This window comes from Schistocerca piceifrons, unplaced genomic scaffold (assembly GCF_021461385.2).
Source record: "Schistocerca piceifrons isolate TAMUIC-IGC-003096 unplaced genomic scaffold, iqSchPice1.1 HiC_scaffold_798, whole genome shotgun sequence".
NCBI lineage: Eukaryota > Metazoa > Arthropoda > Insecta > Orthoptera > Acrididae > Schistocerca > Schistocerca piceifrons.
The window spans coordinates 676,872-702,774 of NW_025729056.1; the positions used below are offsets into that span (position 1 = coordinate 676,872).

The window sequence follows — 25,903 nt, forward strand, 5'->3', positions numbered from 1 at the left end:
TGCTCCCCTTGGCACACCACATTATATGAATTCCCCCCCCCCCCCCTCCCAAAAAAAAACTGTTTTAAATAATAACTTTCACCCGATCACTTCACAATTGCCGTTTTGGGTGGGAGCGCTGTGAGCTGTTTCGTTGTTCTGAAGGACGCGTCAGTGGTCTAGTCGCACTCAATCAAAATTTGGGTTCCTGAATTGTACTTGGTGTACGGCAACGGATAAAACAAACTTAAAGCTGCATTGTACTAACACATTCTTCTGTCGGCAGACAACAGAAGCGAACACAAGAAAAATAACTTTTCTTTTATGGCCTAAAAATTCAGCAGAGCGCGAACGAGACAACGGATTTTTGTTATACATTCACTTTTAATATGTTCTTTTACACGAAACCGTTGAAAATGAAAATAAAAAAGTTGTGTTACGACCTAAAAATTGAAGCGGACGTGTCATACATTAGAAATTAATACGTACTTTTACAGAAATGCGTTCAAAATTAAAATTAAACTGTTGTTTCACGATCTAATAACTTGAATGTGTAGCAGATAAAAAAAAAACCCTCGTTCGGTATCAATACGTGAATCTGTAGGAAAGCGTGAGAAATGAAAATGAAATAGAAATGTCGGTGCACAAACTAATAACTAAATACAGACCAACAAATACAGAACTTGATTTGCTATTACATAATTTTACAGACTAGTGTGGAAAAATCAAATTTGTTTTATAATCTAATAGTTAACGTGTAAAGCATTAGAGTTTGTATAGCTAGATACTGCATAATAAGTGCACACAAATCTTTAATTCATGTAAGGGCTGAACAGTTTTTACTGCAGCTACTGCTCTCACCATAGCTCTTTCTGTTGTGACTTGGCAAGACAGCCAAGCCACTAGGAGGTAGCCGAAAGGCACGCGTTTAAGCTCACGCAGGCTGGCGTGAGGTCTGAAACAGGTAAAGTAATTATACATTTCAGCAGACGCCAAGAATACGCATCAGTTGTAATCAGTGTGCGATTTGCAGGGGGGGGGGGGAATGGTGGGGGGGATTTCCCCCCCTCTCCCCCCCCCCCCTCTGCATCAGACCATCCCCTCCTCTGGTTTTAGTTTATGCATCCCAACCTGGGGTGTTTATTTACCAAGCACTGGAGTAAAACTTTACATATAATTTAAATTTGTGGAGCCGAACACTGAAAGTTTTTAATAAATTTACTATTAATATTATTAATATGTTTCAGTTTTCTATCATCAGAATAAGTACAACTTTTCACAAATGTGCCTCTACTTTTTGAATTCCCCTAGTATATCTGTACCTGTATGTAGATGATTTTGTAAATAAGCTTTACTTATAATGTACTTTTAAAGATATAACAAGGGATGGCTTTTCTGATAGCGCATACGCGTCAATAGTGAGTTTCGGCATTAACATCTATTTATAAATAGCTGTTTAACTATGCGTAATGCCACGGTCCAAGCTAGTAACATATTTAATTCTACTAACCCCCTAAGACATCCCCCCCCCCCCCCCCCCTGGTAAAAGCACAAATCGTACCCTGGTTGTAATATACTACAATATCAGTATGACTTGACAGTACAGCGCCGAGTTGCCTGGGTCATTCCAGTATTGTTTAGCGCCTTCGGTCACGTCTGCAGGTAAACGAGGTACAGTTCCGCGTTCTGCCATCGGCAATTGTAAAGTAAACAATTAATACGTAGTTTTTAAATCCAATGAATGTGCTCTTAGTTATAATAAAAATCACGTTATAATCTTGAATTTTTAAAACTAATATGAATAAATAAACTTACCACTCGGCAAAGTTTGTGTCTAGCTTTGACGGCAGAAAACTCGTTGATCAAATCTTCATAGTTCAGACGGTTATCAGTTAGGAGGTCGGCTTCGATGTTAAGAATGGACAAGGTGTTCAATCTCTCCTCCGACAACGCAAAACGTAGGTGCGATTTTAGTCTTTTAAGAGCCGAAAACGAGTGTTCTGCTGAACAATTTGTAAGTGCCATACATAGAAATATTCTAAGAGCAATGTCAACGTTCTGAAACTCTAACTGTAACCTCTCTTTTCGTAACAAATTACTCATTTAGACTGGTATATCACTAATCTCAGAAGATTTCAAAAGTTCCGCGAAATGTACATATTCACCAGAGAAGGAAGTCTCTAAATCTGTGTCATATGACGCTTGGAGTTTTGCTGCACGTTCAGCAATATCGTCAGGTGAACAGTTCTTAAGGTTACTGAAAACTGTGAAAGAGTTCAAGAGTGTTCTATAGCTTTCCTTCCTCCTCACTAATTCGGTATACAAGTTGTCGAGTACTGGGAGCAATGTGTCGACTCTAAATTTTTCTCTTCCAGTCAGAAAAACTTCTTCAGTCCGCTTCTTCGTCTTCATGAAGTTTGCGTTTTCGTGATCTTTTATAGCTGCTTTCATAGTCTATATCAGTCACAATCACCACGGATTTATTTTCATAATAGTCGAAGATGTCACGATAGATGCAATAAATCCTACAAGTGTTTAAGTGTTCAAATGTGTGTGAAATCTTATGGGACTTAGCTGCTAAGTTCATCAGTGCCTAAGCTTACACACTACTTAACCTAAATTATCCTAAGGACAAACACACACACCCAAGCCCGAGGGAGGACTCGAACCTCCGCCGGGACCAGCCGCACAGTCCAATCCTACAAGTGATTCATATAATTCATGCACTATTTTAGTATCAATATTTACACTTTGCAATTTCAGATATACACTATTAAATCTTTGGATTATGTGCTTCCAACTGTCATCATGAATACTGTTTCTGGTCTGCTAAGTTGATTCAATAAAGCTGAAGCCTCATTTCGCACAAGTGGTTTTTCAACCGTTATTGGCAATATGTGTGAGGGTATTGATAACGCTCTCCCAGTTTTCATATAGACTTATACACGCTTCCTCTCTTGCTAAGCAACGTATTTTGGACAAACTTTTTACTGTTTTGCTTCCTGGTTCCATGAAAGAAAGAAGTTTATCCCAGCGCTGTGTAGAAGCAGAGAAAAAATTATAAAGGTCTTGCACTTCTTTGAAAAATGAACATGCTTCCTGACGACAGCTTGCAGCACAAGTGCCGACTAAATTCAAAGAATGTACTGCACAAGGCACATAATGCACTTTCGGATTTCATTCTTTAATGCGAGCCAGCAAAACAGTGTAAGTTCTTGACATATTGCTTGTGTTGTCATATGATCGGCCTCTACAGTTAGTAATATGAATGGAATTTGTAGACAGGGCTTTTACTACGGCCTCAGCTAAGTTTTCGGACTTGTGGCCTGGGTTTGGTAAAAACAGAAGGAAACGTTCAACAGGTTCACCAATCGCCTTCACATATCATAATATGAAAGATAATTTACCAATATGTGAAATGTCTATTGCTTTATTTCACTTATGATAATTCTTTTTATTCGTTCAGAAAGAAGCTCTATTATAACATCATAGATTGTTGAAGAAAGATAACTTGTATGTTCCTGCCCTGGATTTCCATATCCTTCAATATGCTCTGCGAGAAAAGGATCAAACTCGGCTATATGTTCATGAGACATCGTAAGTGGACCATTATGTAATGAATGGAATCTTTCAACGTGTCCACGTAGGGGAAGACCATGATTTGTTAGCTACATCACCGCTGCAAACACCCTTTTCAACAAACTGCGCTATTTCATTTTTTCTGTTTCAACATATGTCTCGAAATGGTTGTCTATTGTTCCAAGTGACCTTTTTCTTGTTAAGAGAGATAACTCAGAATTTTTGTGTTCAAGTGAATCTCCAATACCATTAGTAGCAATCACAGCCTTACCTCCGAACAATATTTACATGGTGCACAAAAACAGCACCGGTGCTACAGGAGAAAATCACACAGAGTTGATTCACCATTTAAAAGTTTATGGTGAAATACCCTTTTGTTCAAATATCTGGTTTTATCGTCTAATGATCTTCTTGAATTAGAAAAATTACCGTTACAATTTTGATTAATGCCACATTGTAAGGGGATGTCGATTGTTGATTGACGCACCATTGTCCAGGATCATCACTACCGAGGTTATTTCTTTTTGTAATGCCTGACTCGACACTTAGTTTTTCGGGGAACTCTAAATAAGGAACAATTTTCTTTTCTACATTTACAACTTTTGTTTTGTCTGTATTTACTTCTTTTACAACAGCTGCAGTGCCAGAAATATCATCCGTACTACTTGATGTCGAAGTCGAACCAGAAACATTTTTTGCGAAAAATTTATCTACTCTGCCAAGCGTTTTTACAACATTGGCTTCTCGTTCTCGCCTTTCCTTCAATAATTTCCGAAATGCCGCCCCACTTAATTTTGTACGTTTGCTTTGTTTCCTGTTATTCATGTTAAGGTACTTACAAAATTGTCAACCAACAGTCAAAACAAAAGCAAAAAAATTGTAAAAGGAAAGAAGGCAACACTGTATCCACTTCCAGTCGTACTACACCACACATGAGCACAAAGCGTTTTACTTTAAACACGGCACACGAACACAAAAATTTTTCCTTTAAATACGGTGCATCGCTGCCCAACTCGGATTACTCGACGTAGCTGTGCTATGAAAGAACGACAATGCAGAATAATTTAATTTCATTGTTGCCTGTTTCTCTGTTGTTAGTGAACAGTAGAATCACACCTGCCGGCTGGAATTCGTCTCATAAAGAAAACGGGACACGGTAGTCCCTTTTTTGGCAACCGTTCCCCGCGTCGCTGGAATTTTAGCTGGGAGGCAAATAAGTTTTGAATATTCTTGACACTGCCTTTCAAATTTAAAAAGCAAATGATTTTTGCAATTTATTGCAGTGAGGTATGCTGGATCGTCTCTTATCCCACTTATTCTTAGAACATTTTAACGGTTTCTGTGGGCAGAAAAGACACGACTACAAAGCTTAAGTAGTCTCGTTGGAAGTTGGTGTGGTGTGTTGTGGTTCAAATGGCTCTGAGCACTATGTGACTTAACATCTGAGGTCATCAGTCCCCTAGAACTTAGAACTACTTAAACCTAACTGACCTAAGGACATCACACACATCCATGCCCGAGGCAGGATTCGAACCTGCGACCGTAGCGATCGCTCGGTTCCAGACTGAAGCGCCTAGAACCTCTCGGCCACACCGGCCGGCGGTGTGTTGTCATTTGTGTGAACACTGCTGTTATGTCTACACGCAAGTGCACCTTTTGTTCCAACATAAAATAAAAATAACCTTTCCTCGAAGAGAAAAAGCTTAGATAAGAAGTTTAATACAAAATTTGCAATGCCACATACTATTCGATTGCACAGATATAGTGCAGGCTGCAGCACCATAAATGAGACAAACGAAAGTTGGTTTCTTCTTCTTTTTTCGCAAAAAAACTTACTAAATAAATAAATAAATAATATTATGAGAAGGGAAGTTGCTACTCACCATATTGCGGAGATGCTGAGTCGCAGATAGTCACAACGACAACATTTTCACACTTAAAGCTTTCGGCCAATGGCCTTTGTCAACAACAGAAGATCCCACCCATGAAGCATGAGGAGAATGTGATGTCGCCGTGTCGTATCATACGCCTTCCGTATGTAAAAAAAGCTGCCACCGATTGATTACCTGTGCGATCAACTTCCGTGGTGTTTGAGGGCCGGCGAAATCTAGGTCCTCAGCAGACACCAGAATCTCCACCTCATCCTCAAACGCAGAGCTTGTAGGTTTCCGAGGGGTGGGTGCCACCGCAAGTTCCTTGGTCTTAGAGGTCTTGGTTGGTTGGTTTGTGGGATTGAAGGGACCAGACTGCTACGGTCATCGGCCGCTTTTTCCAAAACTTCAAACACCAACACAGAATAAAAACGAACAATGGAGAAGAAAACAGACGACACAGGACAAGAGAGACTTAGACAGACACCAGACAAAGGGAATTAAAATCACACAGAGAGTGACAGTGGTTGGCCGACCATAGAGAAAAAAAAGGAAAAGCCAACCACCTAGAAACACACTAAAACAAATTACCCAGTCTAAAATCGTAGGCCGAAGGCCAGACTCAAAACAAAAGAATGACAAACACTCAGATTAAGTGAAAAAAGCCCCCTGCCCTAATAAAACCCAAAACTAAGCCTGCCATGGCAGTGACATCTGGTAAAAGGGCAGGGAGCGCATCAAGCAGCCCAAATGTCTGCCTGAGCACAGCTAAAAGGGGACAGGCCAACAAAATGTGGACCACCGTCAACACCGCCCTGCAGTAACATAGAGGCGGGTCCTCACGGCGTAGTAAATACCTGTGCGTCAGCTGAGTGTGGCCAATGTGGAGCCGACAAAGGACAACTGAGTCCATGCGAGTGGCTCGCATGGATGACTGCCACACAGTTGTCGTCTCCTTGATAGCACGGAGTTTATATGGTGTGGTCAGATCGCGCCATTCAGCATCCCAAAGAGCGAAAACTTGGCAGTGTAAGACTGCTCGCAAATCAGTCTCCGGGACCCCAATGTCGAGAGACAGTTTGCTGGTGTATTGTTTGGCCAGGCGGTCCATGTGTTCATAGCCGGGTATCTCAACATGGCCTGGGGTCCACACAAAGACCCAAAGACCACAGAGCGGCCCCTCTCCTGTATAGCCATCACCAGAGGAGAGCGAGGGAAACACTGGTCGATAGCTCGTAAACCGCTCAGGGAGACGCTACAGATAACGAAGAACTCACCTGAGCAGGAGCAGATATACTCTAGGGCTCGAAAGATGGCGACCAGCTTAGCAGTGCAAATGCTGCAGCCAGTCAGCAATGAGTGTTGGTCGTAATGGTCCCCTAGAGTGAGAGCATAACCGACACGACCAGCAACCATCGAACTGTCAGTGTAAACAACGCCAGAGCCCTGATACGTGGCAAGGATGGAAAGAAAGCAGTGGCGGAAGGCCTGCGGAGGGTGTGAGTCCTTCGGGCCCAGTGCCAATTCAAGCCGAAGGCAACGGCGGGGCACACACCACGGGGGTGTACACAGAGGGGCCTGGAAAGGAGGTGGAAGAGGGAAAACCCCAAGCCTGGAGAGAAGCTCTCTGACGTGGACCGCGATCATACAATCCGACCGGGGCCGACGTTCTGGGAGATGGACGAGCGACTGTGGGAATAGCAGACAATAGTTAGGTTGCCCGGGCAAGCTACAAACACACGTAGCATAAGCGGCCAGCAAACGTTGGCGCCTTAACCGCAGTGGAGGGACACCCGCCTCCACAGGTATGCCTGGTAGAGCTGTAAGAGGGTAGATCGGTCGGCGCTCCAGCTGATGTGGCTCAAGCATCGCAGAGCATTAAGATGCCGCCAACACATCTATTTAAGCTGCCAAATATGTGGGAGCCAAGTCAACCAGACATCAAAAACCACACCCAAGAACCGATGTGTCTCCAATCACAGCAAGAAGTTCGCCAGCAATATAAAGCCGTGGCTCAAGGTGAACTGTTTGTCGCTGGCATAAATGCATAACGCAGGTCTTGGCAGCTGAAAACTAGAAGCCATGCGCTACAACCCAAGACTGCGCCTTGCGGATAGCGCCCTGCAGCTGACGTTCAGCAGCTGCAATGCCAATGGAGCTATAGTAGAGGCAGAAGTCGTCAGCAAGGAAGCTGAGACAGACTTTCCCACCGCCGAGCGAGCCCATTAATTGCAATTACAATCAGGCAGACACTTAAGACAGATCCCTGTGGTACCCCGTTCTCCTGAACTCGGGGGAAACTATGGGAGACCGCAATGTGCACGCGGAAGGTACAATGCGACAGAAAATTTCGTATGAAAATCGGCAGTGGACCCCGAAGACCCCAACCATGAAGAGTAGAGAGGATGTGATGTCACCATGTCCTATCGTATGCCTTCCACATATCAAAAAATACAGCAATGAGATGCTGACGGCAGGTAAAGGCCGTACAGATGGCTGACTCCAGGCTCACCACATTGTCGGCGGCAGAGCGGCCTTTACGAAACCCACCCTGAGACGGATCCAGAAGGCCCCGAGACTCGAGTACCCAATTCAACCGCCGGCTAACCATGCGTTCGAGCAACTTGCAAAGAACGTTGATGAGGCTAATGGGGCGGTAGCTGTCCTACAATGGGTTCTTGACAGGTTTCAAAATGGGGATAGCGACGCTTTCACGCCATTGTGACAGAAACTCACCCTCGACCCAGATACAGTTGTAAAGCTCGAGGAGGCGTCACTGTCAGTCCACCGAGAGGTGTTCGAGCATCTGACAGTGTATGCGATCAGGTCCAGGAGCATGCGGCTAGGGCACTTTGGAATTCCCATTTACTGAAAGGAACATTGTAGGATTCAGGATGGCGAATGTGAAATGAAAGGCTCCGACGTTCAACCGCTCTCTCAGGGAGCAGAATGCCGGTGGGTAATTTGCAGAAGAGGTTTGCAATTATGTCAGAGTCAGTATAAAACTGCTCCATTCAGTGAAAGTGCAGGGACACTGACAGGGGTCCGATAGAGGCGCCTAATCTTGGCCCAAACCTGCGATTGAGAGATATGGAGGCCAATGGTGGATGCATACCGTTCTCAGTACTGCTCCTTGTGTTGGCAAATGGTGCGGCGAGCCGGCGCATGCAGCCGTTTGAAGACGACGTGGTTTTCTATGGAGGGATGTCGCTTGTGACGCTGGAGCGCCCGCCGGCGATCTTTAATCGCTTCAGCGATCTCGGGCAACCACCAAGGCACAGTCCTCCGCCGAGGGAACCCAGAAGAACGGGGAACGGCATATTCTGCGGCAGTAACGATGCCAGTGGTGACCGAGTGAACCACTGCATCAATGACTTCATTGGAAAGAGGCTCAATAGTAGCAATGGAGGTGAACAACTCCCAGTCATCCTTATTCATAGCCCATCGGCTAGGACGCCCAGATGAGTGACGCTGTGGCAGTGACAGAAAAATCGGAAAGTGGTCACTACCACACAGATCATCATACACACTCCATTGGACAGGCAGTAAGAGGCTAGGGCTGCAGATCGAAAGGTCGATGGCTGAGTACGTGCCATGCGCCACACTAAAATGTGTGAAGGCACCATCATTTACAATGGAAAGGTCGAGCTGTGCCAATACATGCTCAAGGGTGCTGCCTCTACCTGTTGCCACTGATCCACCCCACAGAGGGTTATGAGTGTTGAAGTCGCCCAGTAACAGAATAAGTGGTGGGCTATCAGTGCAACCAGGACATGCCGCAGGACACCATCCGGTGGAAGATACAGACTGCAGACAGTAAGAGACAGGCATCCACACCCGAACAGCGACAGCCTCTAAAGGTGTTTGGAGAGGGACAGACTCACTGTGAAGAGAGTGTGGGACATAGATGGAGACGACACCAGAGACCCATTTGTAGGCTGGCCTTGACGCTTCCCCCCTCCTGCCTTTCCTGCAGATTCGGTTCCATACCCCTCCATGGTCAATACCTCGGCCGCAGCTTAGGCTGGACCTATTGCTTGACCCTAAAGGCTAAGTCCCACCTGCGGTCCTCTGCCAAAACTTCCTCTCTGTTCTTGGCGAGTTTGGGGGCTCAGACATCATCTACACTGATGGCTCCTTGGTTGACGGTTTTGTTGGCTTTGCTTACGCTTACATTGACCATACCCCCCTGCAGGTTCACGGGTAAGAATAGGCCCACGGTGTTCCTGCCTGTCGTAAGAGGCGACTAAAAGGAGTCTCAAACGTTTTGGCCTTTTTGTGATGGTCCCCTGCTGGGTTTGACCTCCATATCACAAAATTATTCCGAAGAGCGAGCCGATTGGGGAAGGGCGCCTTACTTGGTGCATTGTGTCCATCGTGCGTTGAGACCTTTCATCAGCTTATTCGTCGTTGCACTACACTCCTGCCTACTCTCCATCTCTTGGGCATGGCTACGTTCCTGCATGCCTTTTTCGCCATGCAATGTGCAGTGCCGCTTTCTGGACTGATGACGAACATGGACTACTTGTCACCTAGCTCAGCAAGATGGCGGAAAAAACCGCTGCAGTTCCACTGGAGGATGACATTATCCATGGCCAAGAAAGGCGTGAAGTGACTGGGGAAGCAGATTACGCCTCCTGGTCACCTGCTGCCGATTGAGTACCTGTGCAACTGCTATCCACTGTGTCTGAGGGACCGGCGAGATCCAGGTCCTCAGCAGACGCCGGGATCTCCACCTCATCCTCAGATGCAGAGCTTGAAGGTTGCAGTTGGGTGGGTGCCACAGCAAGTTCCTTGGGCATAGAGGTCTTCTTCTTGGATTTCTCACGCTGCTCCTTGGGTTTCACTGGCTGGGAGGGCTCCACCAATTCAGTCTCTGGGATGGAGCAGGATTGCGAAGCCCTACGACCAGCTGGTTGTGTGCACTTGTGCCACTGTTGGGCGTCAGCCTTCCCGCTTGTGGAAACCTGGGAAGGGAGGGACCCAAGGGACCCCTTGCGAGTGAGAGAAGCCGAAGAAGTTGCACGCTGCTGCGGCTTAGAAGTGGGGATGGATATCCCTGATGGGTGGAGGGTTGTTGCTCCCGAGGTAGGTGGCACAGGAGCAACAGGGGGTATAGTGCCCCCTACGGGAAAGGGGGCACGTGTTGCACGGTTTACAAATCTGACTGGAAGTCGCGGAACAGATGGGGCTAACACAGTTGTCGTTGCAGTAGCATACGAGGAAGTCATTCACACAGGATGTAGTCATTCATATTTCCTCTTAGCCTCAGTATAGGTCAGTCAGTTCAGGGTCTTATATTCCATGATTTTGAGCTCTTTCTGTAAGATCCTGCAGTCTGGCGAGCAAGGTGAATGATGCTCTCCGCAGTTGACATAGATGGGAGGCAGGGCACATGGAGTGTCAGGATGTGATGGGCGACTGCAATATCGACATGTGAGGCTGGGAGTACAGCGGGAAGATATATTGTCGAACTTCAGCACTTAAAGCACTGCATCGGGGGAGGGATATAAGGCTTGACGTCACAACGGTAGACCATCACCTTGACCTTCTCCAGTAATGTATCACCCTTGAAGGCCAAGATGAAGGCACCGGTAGCAATCTGATTATCCTTTGGACTCCAATGAACGCGCCAGACGAAATGAACACCTCGGCACTCTAAACTGGTGCACAGCTCGTCATCATACTGCAAAAAATGTCCCTATTGTAAATAATACACTGGACCACATTTAAACTCTTATGGGGTGTGATGGTAACGGGAACATCCCCCAACTTGTCACAAGCAAGTAACCTTCGTGACTGGGCAGAGGATGCCGTTTTTATCAGTATTGACCCAGAGCGCATTTTGGACAAGCTCTCCACCTCCCTAAACTTGTCCTGTATATGCTCTACGAAGAACTGAGGCTTTGTGGACATGAAAGACTCCCCATCAGCTCTCGTACAAACTAGGAACCGGGGCGAATAACTGTTACTGCCATCCTGAGACTTACGCTCCTCCCATGGTGTGGCCAGGGAGGGGAACGTTTACGGATCGTATTTCTGAGCATTAAATTGAGCCTGAGAATGCTTAGAGGCTGCTGGCAGCTGACCACCAGCGAGAGACGATGTACCACACTTCATTGCGGGTCATCCACCCTGATGCCACCTACTTCGACCAAGGGTCATCCCCACGGGTGCCACCCAGCCTCAGCAAGGGCCACCTGGCAGGATGGCCATTGCTGGGAGTCCCGATGCCCCAGGGAGATAGGCATCTACTCCTTGGCATACATGGGGAGGTAACGGTGCAGGCATCAGCAGAGCGATCCCTGTGTTGTCAGGGGGCTACAACCAACAGCGTACATGGCGGCCCCACCACAATGGACTGGCTACCGTGCTGTATATTAGGTGACAAGTGGTTCATGGTCATCGTCTGTGCAGAAAGTGGCACTGCTCATTGCATGGCACAAGGTGCACACAGAAACGTATCCATGCCCAAGAGATGGAGAGCGGGCAGGACTGCAATGCAACGACAAATAAGCTGGTGAATGGCGCAACACACGATGGACACAATGCACCAAGTAAGGCGCCCTTCACCAACCGGCTCGCTCTTCGGAATAATTTTGAGATATGGAGGACAAACCCTACAGAGGACCATCACATAAGGGCCGAAATGTTTGAGACTCCTTTTAGTCGCCTCTTACAACAGGCAGGTTCCCTATGTTGTCAGGGGGCTACAACCAACAGAGTACATAGCGGCTCCACCACAACGGACTGGCTACCATGCTGGATATTAGGTGCAAGTAAGTCCATGGTCTTCAGCTCCCCAGAAAGCGACACTGCACCATGTGTGGTGGAAATTGCACCCATTAATTTTTCCACACCCAAGAGATGGAGAATGAGCAGGACTGCAATGCAACAACAAAAAAGGTCTCAATGCACGATGGACACAATGCACCATGTAATGCACCCTTCCCCAATCGGCTTGCTCCCCAGACGAATTCGGAAGTATTGAGGTCAAACCCTACAGGGGACCAGCACATAAAGGCCAAAAAGTGTGAGACTCCTTTTAGTCACCTCTTATGACAGGCAGGAATACCATGGGCCTATTCTTTCCCCCGAACCCACAGTTGGAGTCACACAGATAAAGGAGAAAGCTTTTCTAAGTTCCAGCAGTGTCACACAGATAATATATTTATTTTTGAAACAACTGTATGTTTTTGCTACCAAGCTCTCAACTGCTTTGACTGTAGAAATGCTGGATCTGAAACCATAGAGCAAAGAGCTGAATATATCATTAGATTCAAAATATTGACTCATTTGTTTATGCACACAGTATTCTATTATTTTTGATATTATGATTATAAGTGACATAGGTCGATAGTTATCTAGAGTTGCTATATCTTCTTTCTTATGTACTGGTTTAACTACAGATATTTTCACATATTCTGGATAAGTACCTACATTTAATATTTTAGTGATTAGTTTAGTCAGTGGTATTACAATAATATCTAATGATGTTTTTGTCAACAGTATGTTAAATCCTAATGTTTCTTCCTTCCTACATTGCAGTTGCTAGTAATTCAGTTGCCTGTTAGTGAATGTTCATTTATGAATTATTTATTGTATGTAGCAGCCATAATGATGTTACTTTATGTGCATATTGTGGAATAATAAAAATATATAAAGATTATGACATTCCTCACATATATTGTCTACATTTATCGAAGATTGTGAGCCACAAAAATAAAATTCTATGAGATCTGATGTGAACACTGCACAAATAGAGTATGGTTTAATGTTTTCATATAGGGAGAGTCAATTGCTAATGTACCAATATGTTGAGACACATTATTGAAAATTACAGAACACTTTTTTCCCATTTTCTTCAGTTTTGTTAATGTTGAATGTTGATGGGGATTTCATTATGAGTGAACAGACATAACATATGAAGAACATTAAATTACAGAAAATGTTTTGAGATATAAAATGTTTTTTGTTTTGTAAATTTTATTCCTTTTTGTTTTGAATGGGATACTCCAAATGTGGAACATAATCCTGATTTTGTTGTGCTGCTCTGTAATGGCAAGAAACACAGTTCTACCAGTTGCAATAATTTCAGTTCACTTTCCTTCAAATGATACATTCTGGATCATATTGCTCCATGAAAGGTAGTAATTTGTTTTTTCATCCTTATTTTATCCTTTACAGATTAGCATAAATTAAGTTAAAACCTGCAACTAACTTAACATTATAAAAAATCAGTTTCCTGGATTGCTTCATTGGGCAGGCTTACAAGCTAAAGAAACAGAATTACTTAGTTTCCAAAATGGCTGGTCTAATTTCAAAAGTGAAACTTGACGCTATCTTCTTCTATGCTACAAATTTTTGGATGTATAAGGGTGGTCAGAAATAGTCTGAAAAGCTTGTAAGGGTGTTGCAGGATAGATTATGCTGACAAATAGTTGTTAAGAAAAAATTTAAAGTGCTGCACTATTTTTGAGTTATTTAGCATTGGAGTTAGCCATTTAGGTTGGTTGTTGGCCATGTAAATTCAGGAAACCCACCAGGTGCATTTATTGTCAATCGTTCTCTTGGTGTATGTGATGGTGCATGAAAGTGCTTAGCCTTTGACTTAGGTATGATTCTTGTTACCATCTTATGTAAGTTCTGTTTTAGGAAACCAGATGAAGAACATGTCTGGCATTATTATCTCTGGTGAGCCAGATTGACCTGTGCTAACTTCAATACTAATCAACTCCAAAACAGTGCAGCATATCACTTTTTTTTTTAAATTGTTCCTCAGCACATCCTATCCTTCAACACTTACAAACTTATCAGATTGTTTCTGAAAACCCTGCATAGTCACTTTGAGACATTTGACAGAACTAGCTATGGTACAATACAACTTTAGTAAAACCACTATTAACTGTACATAACTAATATTCAGTGCTGTTCTTGGTTAGAAGCTCTGTGATCAGTACATTAATTTACTTGGAAATATTTACTATGGCTATGGCTGTCAGCCATTGAAAACTGTTCTCAGAAAAGAAATTAAGTCATTTTCCACAATAGAAAGTTAATTATAAACTCTTTTCCAGGATGTATATATGATAAATTCATGCCCACATCATCATACGCAGATCTCAAATTTATGTTCAGGAACTGCAGAACTATATGATTACAAACTAGATATTCCAGTTCTAAGCCACCACACAGGTTTGTGGTACCGAAATTTCTTCTGTGCTTTGTGTCACGAAGAGCAGGACAACTTGGTGCCAGTGACACTTCACTTTGAATGTACCAGAAATCTGACATCAAACCAGGTAAATCATAAGAAGTAGACCTATATTAGTGAACAAATTATGACATACAGTACTTCACCAGATTTTCATATTATTGTATCGTAAGAAATGATAAGAACATCTATCCACTGATTTATTTGCATATCATATTCTGTGAGTTCCATTATGAGGGAACCTCTCAGGGACACAGAACAAGTCCAGATGAATATTACCTCAGTGATAAAGAAAGAATAAATTGCTCCCATATGCAATATCATGAAACAATTATTAATAATGGCACATAATTTATGATAAATAATAAGCAGGTAGACCACTACTTTGAAATGGCTGCTGTACTATCTAACTGCCACCATCTGTTACTATACATATTCAAACTATGAGAATGTACTTATTATTGTCTAGAGTTAACAGATATGATCCATTAATGACATAAAAAGGAAAATTAACTAGAGAAAATTAACAGATTATGAGATGCAATTGTTTTTTAGTTTTTAGCGTTTTACTGTTCCTATTTTTTTTCTTTCTTCCAAAAATAGGTCATATGATAATGAGTTCTTGAGAAGACTAAATCAGTTCTGATACCAACTGTGTGACCTAAAGCTAGAAAAATATAATGAAATAATGTAACAAATCATGAGACATAATAGCTGGGCAGGAAATGAAATATTAGTACAGCTGATGGATACATAAAAAAGTAAAAGTGGCAACAGTAGCCTAGCATTCATGACTATTAGTTTCTTTCTTAGGGAGGACGGTGGGATGGGTTAGGGAAAGATAAAAAGAAAGGGTAGATCCAAGATGATAGGAGCCCACCCATTGTGAGGTCTGAATGACCTGTGTTTACAGCCTCCTTCTTCATGGAAGGAACTAATAGTTATGAAATCTGAGTGTTTCATGTACTTTTATGCATGTTTCAAATGGCTCTGAGCACTATGGGACTTAACATCTGAGGTCATCAGTCCCCTATGCATGTTTGTCAGCAGTGCTAAAATATTTGCCTAATTATGATCTAGCACATGACCATTAATACATTGTTATGGGCTCATCTACTGATGTAGGGACCTGGCTGTATGCCTTGCATTGTGCCCATAAGAAATTCTTTAAGTAAGAATCAGGTATCATAAGGCAGAGTTAATGGAAATAGAAACTAAATAAATAAAATGGGACTGATCAGTTAGGACAAAAATATGAGTTATAATCAAAAAGTAATGGGAATTTATGTTTCTCTTAAATAATCTTTATTTATTCATCAACATCAACTTTGACCTCTCCAAAGTACTCCCCCTCAGATAAAGGCCTCATACACTTGTGCCAGCTCTTTTTCCAATTTTGAAAACATTTCTGGGACTCACTTTTTGTTATGCTATTCAGCTTCTTCAGAAATCCTGTGTTCACCTCGTATATTGTGGCAAAATGATGTCCTTTCATGGTTTTCTTCAGTCTTGGGAAAAGAAAGAAGTTGCAGGGGGCCATGTCTGATGAATACAGTGCCTGGGGCAACGTACTAATTTTGTCTTCTTACCAAAAAAATCATGAACAGGAATTGAGGCATGAACAGAAGCTTTATTGTGATGTAGTTTCCACAAGTGGTTTTGTCACAGTTCTGGTTGTTTCCTTTGGATTGATTCACGAAAGTGGCACATAACTTCGAGGTGTTATTCCTTACTGACTGTATGACTATAAGACAGGAACTTATGATGAACTATCCCAATGTAATAAAAAAAAATAGTGAGAAGAACCTTCACATTTGATCAAACTTGTCAAATTTTTTCGGTTTGGCTCTTCAGACAGTTTCCAATTGGGGCAGCTTGCCCTTGGTTTCTACATTGTACCCATATACCCGTGTTTCATCACCTGTTGTAACCTTCTTTAGATACCAACATCTTCAGCAAACTCTCTGATAATTTTCTTTACTTCTTTCACATTGTCATCAATAATTGAAAGCTAGAGCATGTAGATTAGTTATCATCTCCAATGCCTTCCCAACTCTCTTTGATATGTTTATACTACTTGTAAACTCTTGTCTTACTCATAGCAGATTTGCCAAAAGCCACACTCAGCTTTTGAATTTGATGCTGCATTTTATTCCATTTTTCACGCAAAATTTTATGCAAATTCTTTGATCCATCTTTTTTGAAAGTAAAAATCTGCTAAGTGGTCAAAAACACATACACCCTTTTTGACTGTCAACAATAAACTGAATACTCAAAACAACTGAAAATGCAGGTATACATCAGCAACATTTGTTTCAACAAGATAAAAAAATAATTTAAAAAATTAAAAATTTGGTTATAAAGCACACGAAATTAAAAATTTTCATTGTGTACTTTTTGGTAAAACCTCATATACTCTGACACCAGACTTATGCACAATATTGTCTTTTATTTATCTCAGAGAAACAAGTTATCTGAAATGGTGGCTCTATAGTTGTGATAATAAATGACAATTAAGTATGAATCAAACTAGTAGGGCAGTTACAGCAAGCAGAGGTAGAAATATCATTTAATTCTTTGCATGCAGCATAGTTCAGTGCATTTACTCATTAATATAAACAAAATCTCATATATAACCAGTTTACAGAAGTTTCAGAAGCAACTGAGTCTCAAAGTGAAGTTCAAAACAGTGTGAAATGCTTTCATAGGATTGCTATCAGTTACACTGAAAGAGTAATTCCAACTACAGCATAACATACTATCATAAGCAGATCCTAAGCTGCTCAAGACCTCATCCCTTCAACTGGCAGCAAATAAAAGACCACCAACTTGCTCTGCTCACTACATTCTCAATGAATCGCAAGGTTACTCTTGTAGTCACCACAGCTCATAATTTCTGTATTACTTTTGTAATGTTCAGTAGTTATTCACATTTTTGGGTTAAATATTCCATACACATTTAGACAAAACACATACATTCCATTGGTTTGCAGACTAAATATATATATCTTTTTCTTATTATGTTAACTAAAAAACATTTTTACCTCATAACTCAGAACTACTGGATCCAAGTCAAACTAAGTGCTCCCTTCTTCTTGATCCTGAAGTATTTTCTAATCAGTCAGTCTTAAACATAATACCGTATTATTAAAAACAAAGAATACCAGCATTTACAACCTGCCTTTTTAGTGTAACTGTAGAGAATGGGTGTTCCTTACAGTAAAACAATTTCGTCTTTTACACTCAAGCACCACAGAAACTTGTATAGGCATGCAATTTCAGATGCAGAGATAAACAGGCTGAATATGGTGCTGAGCTCGACAATGCCTATATAAGACAACAAGTGTCTGGTGGCATTGTTAGACTGGTTACTGCTGCTACAATGGCAGCTTATCAAGATTTCAGTGAGTTTGAACGTGGTGTTATAGTTGGCACACAAGCAATAGGACACAGTTTCATGAATTGGGGATTTTCCCATACAACCATTTCATGAGTATACCATTAATCAGGAATCCAGTAAAATCTGTTTAGCGCACTCCACCATAAGTCATCATCATCATCATCATCATCATCATCATCCAGTAAAATATCAAATCTCCAACATCACTGTGGCTGGAAGAAGATCCTGCAAGAACAGGACCAATGGTGACTGAAGAGAATTCTTCAGCATGACTGAAGTGCAACCCTTCTACAAATTGTTGCAGGGCCGTAGACAAGTGTCAGCATGGGAATCATTTAATGAAACTTCATCGAAATGGGCTCTTGGAGCCGAAGGCCCACTTGTGTACCCTTGATGACTGCATGACACAAAGTTTTATGTATTGCCTGGGCCCATCAACACTGACATTGGACTGCTGATGAATGGAAACATGTTGATTGGTCAGACAAGTCTCATTTCAAATTGTATTATGTGGATGGACATGTACGGGTATGGAGACAACCTCATGAATCCATGGACCCTACATGTCAGCAGGGGACTGTTAAAGCTTGTGGAGGCTTTGTAATGGTGTGGAGTGTGTGCAGTTGGAGTGATACAGGACCCTAGATATGTCTAGATATGACTCTGACAGGTGACTCCTATGTAAGCATCCTGTCTCATCATCTGCATTCATTCATGTCCATTGTGCATTCGGACAGATTTGGGCAATTCCAGCAGGACAATGCGACGCCTGACACATCCAGAATTGCTACAGAGTGGCTCCAGGAACAATCTTCTGAGAATAAACATTTCTGATGGCCACCAAACTCCCCAGACATGAAGATTATTGAGCATATATGGGATGCCTTGCAACGCACTGTGCAGGAGATATCTCCACCCCCTCGTACTCTTACAGATTTATGGACAGCCTACCAGGATTCATGGTGTCCAGCACTGCCATGTCACGTTGCAGCACTCCTGAATGCTCACAGGAGCTCTACATGATATTAGGCAGGTGTACCAATTTCCTTAGCTCTTCAGTGTATATCCCTGACTTGTTCTCATCTCAATAGGATATAATTTGAAATTTCATGGCAGATTAAAACTGTGTGCCAGACCAAAACTCGAACTCGAACTCAGGACCTTTGCCTTTTGCAGGCAAGCACTCTACCAACTGAGTTATCCAAGCACAACTCACAACCTGTCCTCGCAGCCACAATTCTGCCAGTACCTTGTCTCCTACCTTCCAAACTTCACAGAAGCTCTTCTGCAAAACTTGGAGAACTTGCACACCTGGAAGAAAGGATATTGTGCAGACATGGTTTGGCCACAACCTGGGGGATGTTTCCGGAATGAGATTTTCACCCTGCAGTGGAGTGTGTGCTGATGTGAAACTTACTGGCTGATTAAAACTGTGTGCCGGACCAAGACTCTGGCCCACAGTTTTAATCTGCCAGTAAGTTTCATATCAGTGCACACTCCACTGCAGTGTGAAAATCTCATTCTGGGATATAATTTGTTTGTGTAAATGTGTGTAAACATTAATATCTTTTGGAAAACAAGTTTTGTATGCAAGTAATAATAACATTAGTCATATGTGTATCATTTGGGCAGTGGAAATGCATCAGAATCATATTTCTATCACTAGTTCAGTGGCATATTCAGACTGGCTGTAGCTCACCTGGAACTGACTTTGGTATTTTCTGCTGAGTATTTCAAATATTTACATATTGTTTTTGAGAGATTCTTGCCACACTGGGCTCACTTGTGAGGGGTCACACAAACTGGATGCTCTGTGGATTAAGGATATCCAGGCAGGGTGCTCACTACTGACTGCCACCAACCTTGGCTGGCTTGCTACCAAATCTCCCTAACCTATTTCAACCATTGTACATTGGCTAGCAGCGTGATCTAAATTCACGCCCTCTTTGAATGAACAATATATACACAATAATACATGATACCTTCTACTTGTAATATCATAATCAAACATACTAATACTGCCACTTAATAATTGCTAAGGTTGGTTAGTTGGTTTGTGGGATTGAAGGGAACAGACTGCTATGGCCATCGGCCCCTTTTTCTAAAAAATTTTAACACTCACACAGAAGAAAAACGCACAATGGAGATGTCAAGAGATGACACAGGACAAGAAAGACTCAGACACAGACCAGACAAAAGGAATTAAAATGACACAGAGTGTGACAGTGGTTGGCTGACCATAGAGACAAAAAAGAAAAAGCCAAACACCCAGAAACACACTAAAAGGGGACAGGCAAACAAAATGTGGACCACCGTCAAAGTCACCCCGCAGCAACATAGAGGCAGGTCTTTACGGCTCAGTAAATATCTGTGAGTCAGCTTGGTGTGGCCAATGTGGAGCCAACAAAGGACAACAAACTCCTTTCGAGACCCCCGCATGGATGACCGCCACACAGTCGTCATCTCCTTGATAGCACGGAGTTTGTATGATGTGGTCAGATCACATCATTCAGCGTCCCATAGCGCAAAAACTTTGCAGCATAAGACTGCTCGCTAATCAGTATCTGGGAGGCCAATGTTGGACTGTTGTGAGGACAGTGGCTGCTGATATCAATAAAAATATTATAATATCTCCACCCACTACAAGTTTTATGTTCCATCCATTATGGGTTGTGATGACTACACCATTGTTATCATTAGGTGCATGGCTTTTTACTTCTAAATCATTCTAAGTGAGGAACACTGTTGATAACTTGCTATATTGTGCAAGGTGACCAGGTGGGTATGTTGCATCTTTCACGTACAAGAACTATAGGATGTATGCTGCATTCTGATGTGGAAAAATCACAAATGCTGCATCTCATACCATTTCCTAGTTAATACAATGTTATGGCTGTGCTTCAAAGAGGTTACACATACACATGTACTTACTATATTCAAACCAGCTTAAAGATGACACTTTCATCATTTATCTACTCAGTGAATGGTGCTTTTTTGGTGCAGATTTTTTTCATTAATTTTGTTTAAATATAGTTTTCAAACAGAAAAAATTATATTCTGTGATTTCAGGTGCTACAGAATGGTACCTACCAACCACGTGCTTTGTCGTGGACTCTTGGCCAAGATGAGTGTAAACTGAAAGTTGGGGCAGACTATTCAAACACATCACTGGATAATGTAGTCATGCGAAGATGTTTGCCTCATGTAAGCACTTGTGCCCTTGACTGGACAAATGAAACAGTGGAAAACCTTTGCTACTCCTATACACACTTTGTTTATGGAAGAGTAAATGGAGAAAAAAAGGTAATTTGTTGGAAATAGTTACAGTGCTGTAATTTTTTTTATATTTTTTCTAATTAACTTCATCTAGCTGGATATTTACTTCTACAATTGTGTGAGATGCCATTAAGAACAAGATTATCTGCTATGAATTGTACAATAAATGATATTCACTTATGTGATTCTTGAAGTTTTCTCAGAGGCTGGAATATTCCATCATTATCTGGTGTGTATCTCTTTTAGCCCGAGAACACTGTAATTTATTGATTGAACAGTACACACACATGGAAGATGCAGTACAATACAATTAACAATACATGAGAGCCTAATGGAGCCCGGTGCTCCAGCATATGTAATCATTAAGTCCAACGGACACAGCTGGCAGGCTTCACACACAGCTGCTGTTGTATTAGCAGGCTGGGTGGCCCCTAGTTGCTGAATCAAGCACAAACTTCACATGAGACCTATGAAGTGGCGCACACACTAAATTATAATGTACTCACCAAGCGGCAGCAGGAGAACAATTGATTAGTTTCATTGTTATATATCACACACTAAAGTGGTAGTTATAGAACTTTTCTTCCTTTGTGAAGAAGTGAGCACTGTGCTCACATCCACTTCTTCTGTGGTCAATGAAGGTTGTTTAGTCATGCAGCGTGCTGCCACCAGTGCCTAACGTCAGAAGTGACATGAGCACGGCAGGTGTGGTGCCTGTCCCCCTGTGAGGGGTCATACGATAAGATAGGTAATGGTGTTGCAGCTTCCATTTCTGCATCTGAGTCCAACCCCAGGGAAGAAAGTTGCACTGATGGTGATGGAACAGGCGGTGCCAGCTGCGATGGAGGCAGCTGTGTCAGCGCGAGAGCCAGGGTGTCCCTCCGTGGTCCCCGACAGCTGAAGGGGGCACCCACAGCAAAGTTGACAGTTGTGAAAATGTGAGCCATGGCAGTGGAGAAGGCAGGGGCACTGGCCATGATGTAGGAATAGGCCTGGCAGATGCAACGGAGGTGCACCCAGTGCACAGCTGTCCATGCAAGGTAGTAGTCGATCAGCGTGATGCGACCCCCTCCTCTCAGCCGTGTGAATGACACAGAGGTGTCAGCCCTAGGTACTCTTGTTGACTGGTGTCATCCATTTTGGCCAATGAACAAACCCACGAGCCCTGTGCTAGGCTGGAAGCATTGTGGTACAGTGCCGGTGGATGGCCTGGCATCAGCCAGAGCACATGTACTAGAGTCTGAAGCTGACAACTGTGCAAAACTCCTCCAATCCATTATCAGCAATAGGCATGAACCAATAAGAACTGAGGAACCAATAAGACAATAAGAGCTACTTCTGGTGTCACATCCAAAACAAATTTTTTCATCTGAGTCTTAAATGTTCGTACTAGTTGTTCTGGAGAGGAACCATGAAATGTGAACACCACTTTGTTTACAAAACAAATTTCTGAGATATGACTGTAACTAATGACTGATGCCTGTAACTGATTTATAAAGAATATCTTGAATTGGAAATTTTTTTGACAAAGCAGAAATAGTTGCCACTACAGAAGCAGACAGGCAGTGTACCACATACAGAAACTTAGAATAAGTATTAGTTACAACCATCCAGTAGAAATTCAAAAAAGCCCCACAAAATCTACATGAATTAATTCTCAAGGCTGCTGTGGATCCAGCCACAGTGATAAGGAAGCATGGGAAACTGCATGATGGGTGGTACATTGTGGGTGGGTTGCAACAACTCACACTACTTCCCCATGCTAATGCTTTTGTACATGGCACACCCCAGTGGTCCACATGTAAAAAATGCATAACCTCATGCTGCAGTGCAGATGGAACTACAACCCAAGGCTCTGTATCCTCTGTAGCAAACAGCAGCACTCCATCCCAAACAGAAAAATCGTTATGTTGGTTGGTTGGTTTGTGGGATTGAAGGGGCCAGACTGCTAGGGCCATCGGTCCCTTTTTCCAAAGACTGCAAACATCCACAAAGAATAAAAACGAACAATGGAGATGACAAGAGACGACACAGGACAAGAAAGACTCACACAGAGTCCAGACAAAAGGAATTAAAAGCACACAAAGTGTGACAGTTGTTGGCCGACCATAGAGACAAGAAAGGAAAAGCCAACCACCTAGAAACACATTAAAAACCCAGTCTAAAACCGTAGGCCAAAGGCCAGACTCAACACAAAGAATGACAAACACTTAGATCAAGTGGTAAAAGCCCCCTGCCCGTATAAAACGCAAAACTAAGCCTGCCATGGCAGTGTCATCTGTTAAAAGGCAGGGAGCGTATCAGGCAGCGCAAATGGCTGCTGGAGCACAGTCAAAAGCTGCAGGCTGACAAAATGTGGACCACCGTCAAAGCCGACCCACAACGACATAGAGGTAGGTCTTTATGGTGCAGTTGGTTGGTTGGTTGGTTGGTTCAAGGATCAAAGGGACCAAACTGCATAGGTCATCGGTCCCTTGTTTCATAAACACACAGAGCACAGTGAAACCATCCACCAGTCAGGCGAAGCACTAACATAAAAATTCCGGGGGAAGAAGAGCCCCATGGTCTATGCAGAGGACTGTGGCTGGCTGATCACGAAAATAATAGGATGAGCCACCCACTCTGCAACACGGTAAAACCTCCAGCCTAAAAGATTAGGGTGGAGTCGAATTACAACACAAAACAAAGTAAAAGATACAGCACAAAAGAGGGTGACGCAATAAAATTAGAGGGACCTATAAAAGCCACTTGCTCGAATAAAACTTAAAGCACGATCTGCCGTAGAGACATCGTCACCTAAAAGAGACGATAAATCACCCAGGAGATTAAAAGTTCGCCTCACGGTGGTTAAAAGAGGACATTCCAACAATATATGGGCCACCGTCATGGTTTCACCACAGCGACAATGCCGGGGGTCCTCTCTACGCAGCAGATAACCATGCGTCAGCCAAGAGTGACCAATGCGGAGCCTACAGAGAATAACAGAATCCCTGCGAGAGGCCCGCATGGAGGAACCCCACACGGTCGTGGTCTCCTTTACACGCCGCAGCTTGTTGGGTACAGACAGAGTGCGCCATTCGTCTGCCCACATCCCAAAGACCCCACGGTGTAACACCGATTGGAGATCAGTTGCCGGGAGGCCGATCTCCAATGGCAGTGTGCGGGTGGCTTCTTTAGCTAACTTGTCGGCGTGTTCGTTTCCCGCTATCCCAATGTGTCCCGGGGTCCATATGAACACCACTGAACGTCCACGCTATTCAAGAGCATGAACGGACTCCTGGATGGCAACAACAATGGGATGGCGTGGGTAGCACTGGTCAAGAGCCTGTAGACTACTGAGAGAGTCACTGCAAATGACAAAAGACTCGCCAGTGCTGGTACGAAGACGCTCAAGGGCACGAAAAATGGCTGTTAGCTCTGCAGTGTAAACACTGCAGCCGTACGGCAAGAAGCGCTGGTCTACATAGTCTGCATGAGCATAAGCGTACCCAACACGGCCATCAACCATCGAGCCATCTGTATAGATAACCTCCGAGTCGCGGGATGCGTCGAGGAGAGCAAGAAACTGCCGGTGCAAGACTGCAGGAGGAACTGAATACTTTTGCCATTGTGAGAGGTCCAGCCGAAGCTGCGGTCGACGAATACACCAAGGTGGTATATGTGGGTGGACCTGAAAAGCAGATTGAAGAGGCAAAGACTCGAGGCCACTAAGGAGTGACCGAACACAGATCCCAATGGTATGGCCTGATCGAGGCCGCCGTTGTGGTGTATGGACTGCCGCATAAGCGAAAAGGAGATGGTAGTTAGGGTGACGAGGCGAACAACGAACGTGGGCAGCATAGTTGGCTAAGAGTTGTAGACGCTGAATGTGGAGAAGAGGAACCCCAGCCTCAGCAAGTAGGCTATTAACAGGACTGGTGCGGAATGCTCCTGTCGCCTGTCTAACCCCACAGTGGTGAATGGGGTCCAGCAGTTGCAACGCTGAAGGCGACGCTGAGCCATACGCCACACTCCCATAATCCAGTCGGGACAGCACAAGGGCTTTGTAGAGCTGCAGCAGCGTGTTACGATCTGCACCCCAAGTTGTGTTGCTGAGGCAGCGGAGGGCATTCAGATGCTGCCAGCACTGACGCTTGAGCTGACGAATATGTGGAAGCCAAGTAAGCCGGGCATCGAACAGCAATCCCAGAAAATGGTAAGTGTCAACAACCCTGAGCATGGCATCCTGAAGATAAAGCTCAGGGTGGGGATGGACAGTTCGACGCCGACAAAAGTGCATAACACAAGTCTTCGCAGGAGAAAATTGAAACCCATGGGCTAGGGTCCACGCCTGCGCTTTGTGTATGGCTCCCTGCAACCTACGTTCTGCAACACTAATGGTGGAGGAGCTGAAAAAGATGCAGAAATCGTCAGTATATAACGTGGATGAGACAGACGACCCTACTGCTGCTGCAAGGCCATTAATGGTCACAAGGAAAAGGGGCACGCTCAATACAGAGCCCTGTGGAACGCCGTTCTCCTGGATATGAAATGAACTATGGGATGTCCCAATTAAAACGCGGAATGTCCGAACAGATAAAAAAT

General features: G+C 43.4%; 1 protein-coding gene across 1 annotated transcript in view; it reads left to right on the forward strand.

Annotated features, from left to right (window-relative positions):
- LOC124770361 overlaps positions 1-22,220 on the forward strand; it is a 124,706-nt gene extending 102,486 nt beyond the window's left edge. The window contains exons 5-7 of the mRNA XM_047249194.1: positions 14,507-14,731; positions 21,113-21,346; positions 22,083-22,220. Coding sequence (XP_047105150.1) covers positions 14,507-14,731; positions 21,113-21,346; positions 22,083-22,220 — 597 coding nt within the window. The remainder of the gene's footprint in view (positions 1-14,506; positions 14,732-21,112; positions 21,347-22,082) is intronic.
- The last annotated feature ends 3,683 nt before the right edge of the window (positions 22,221-25,903 follow it).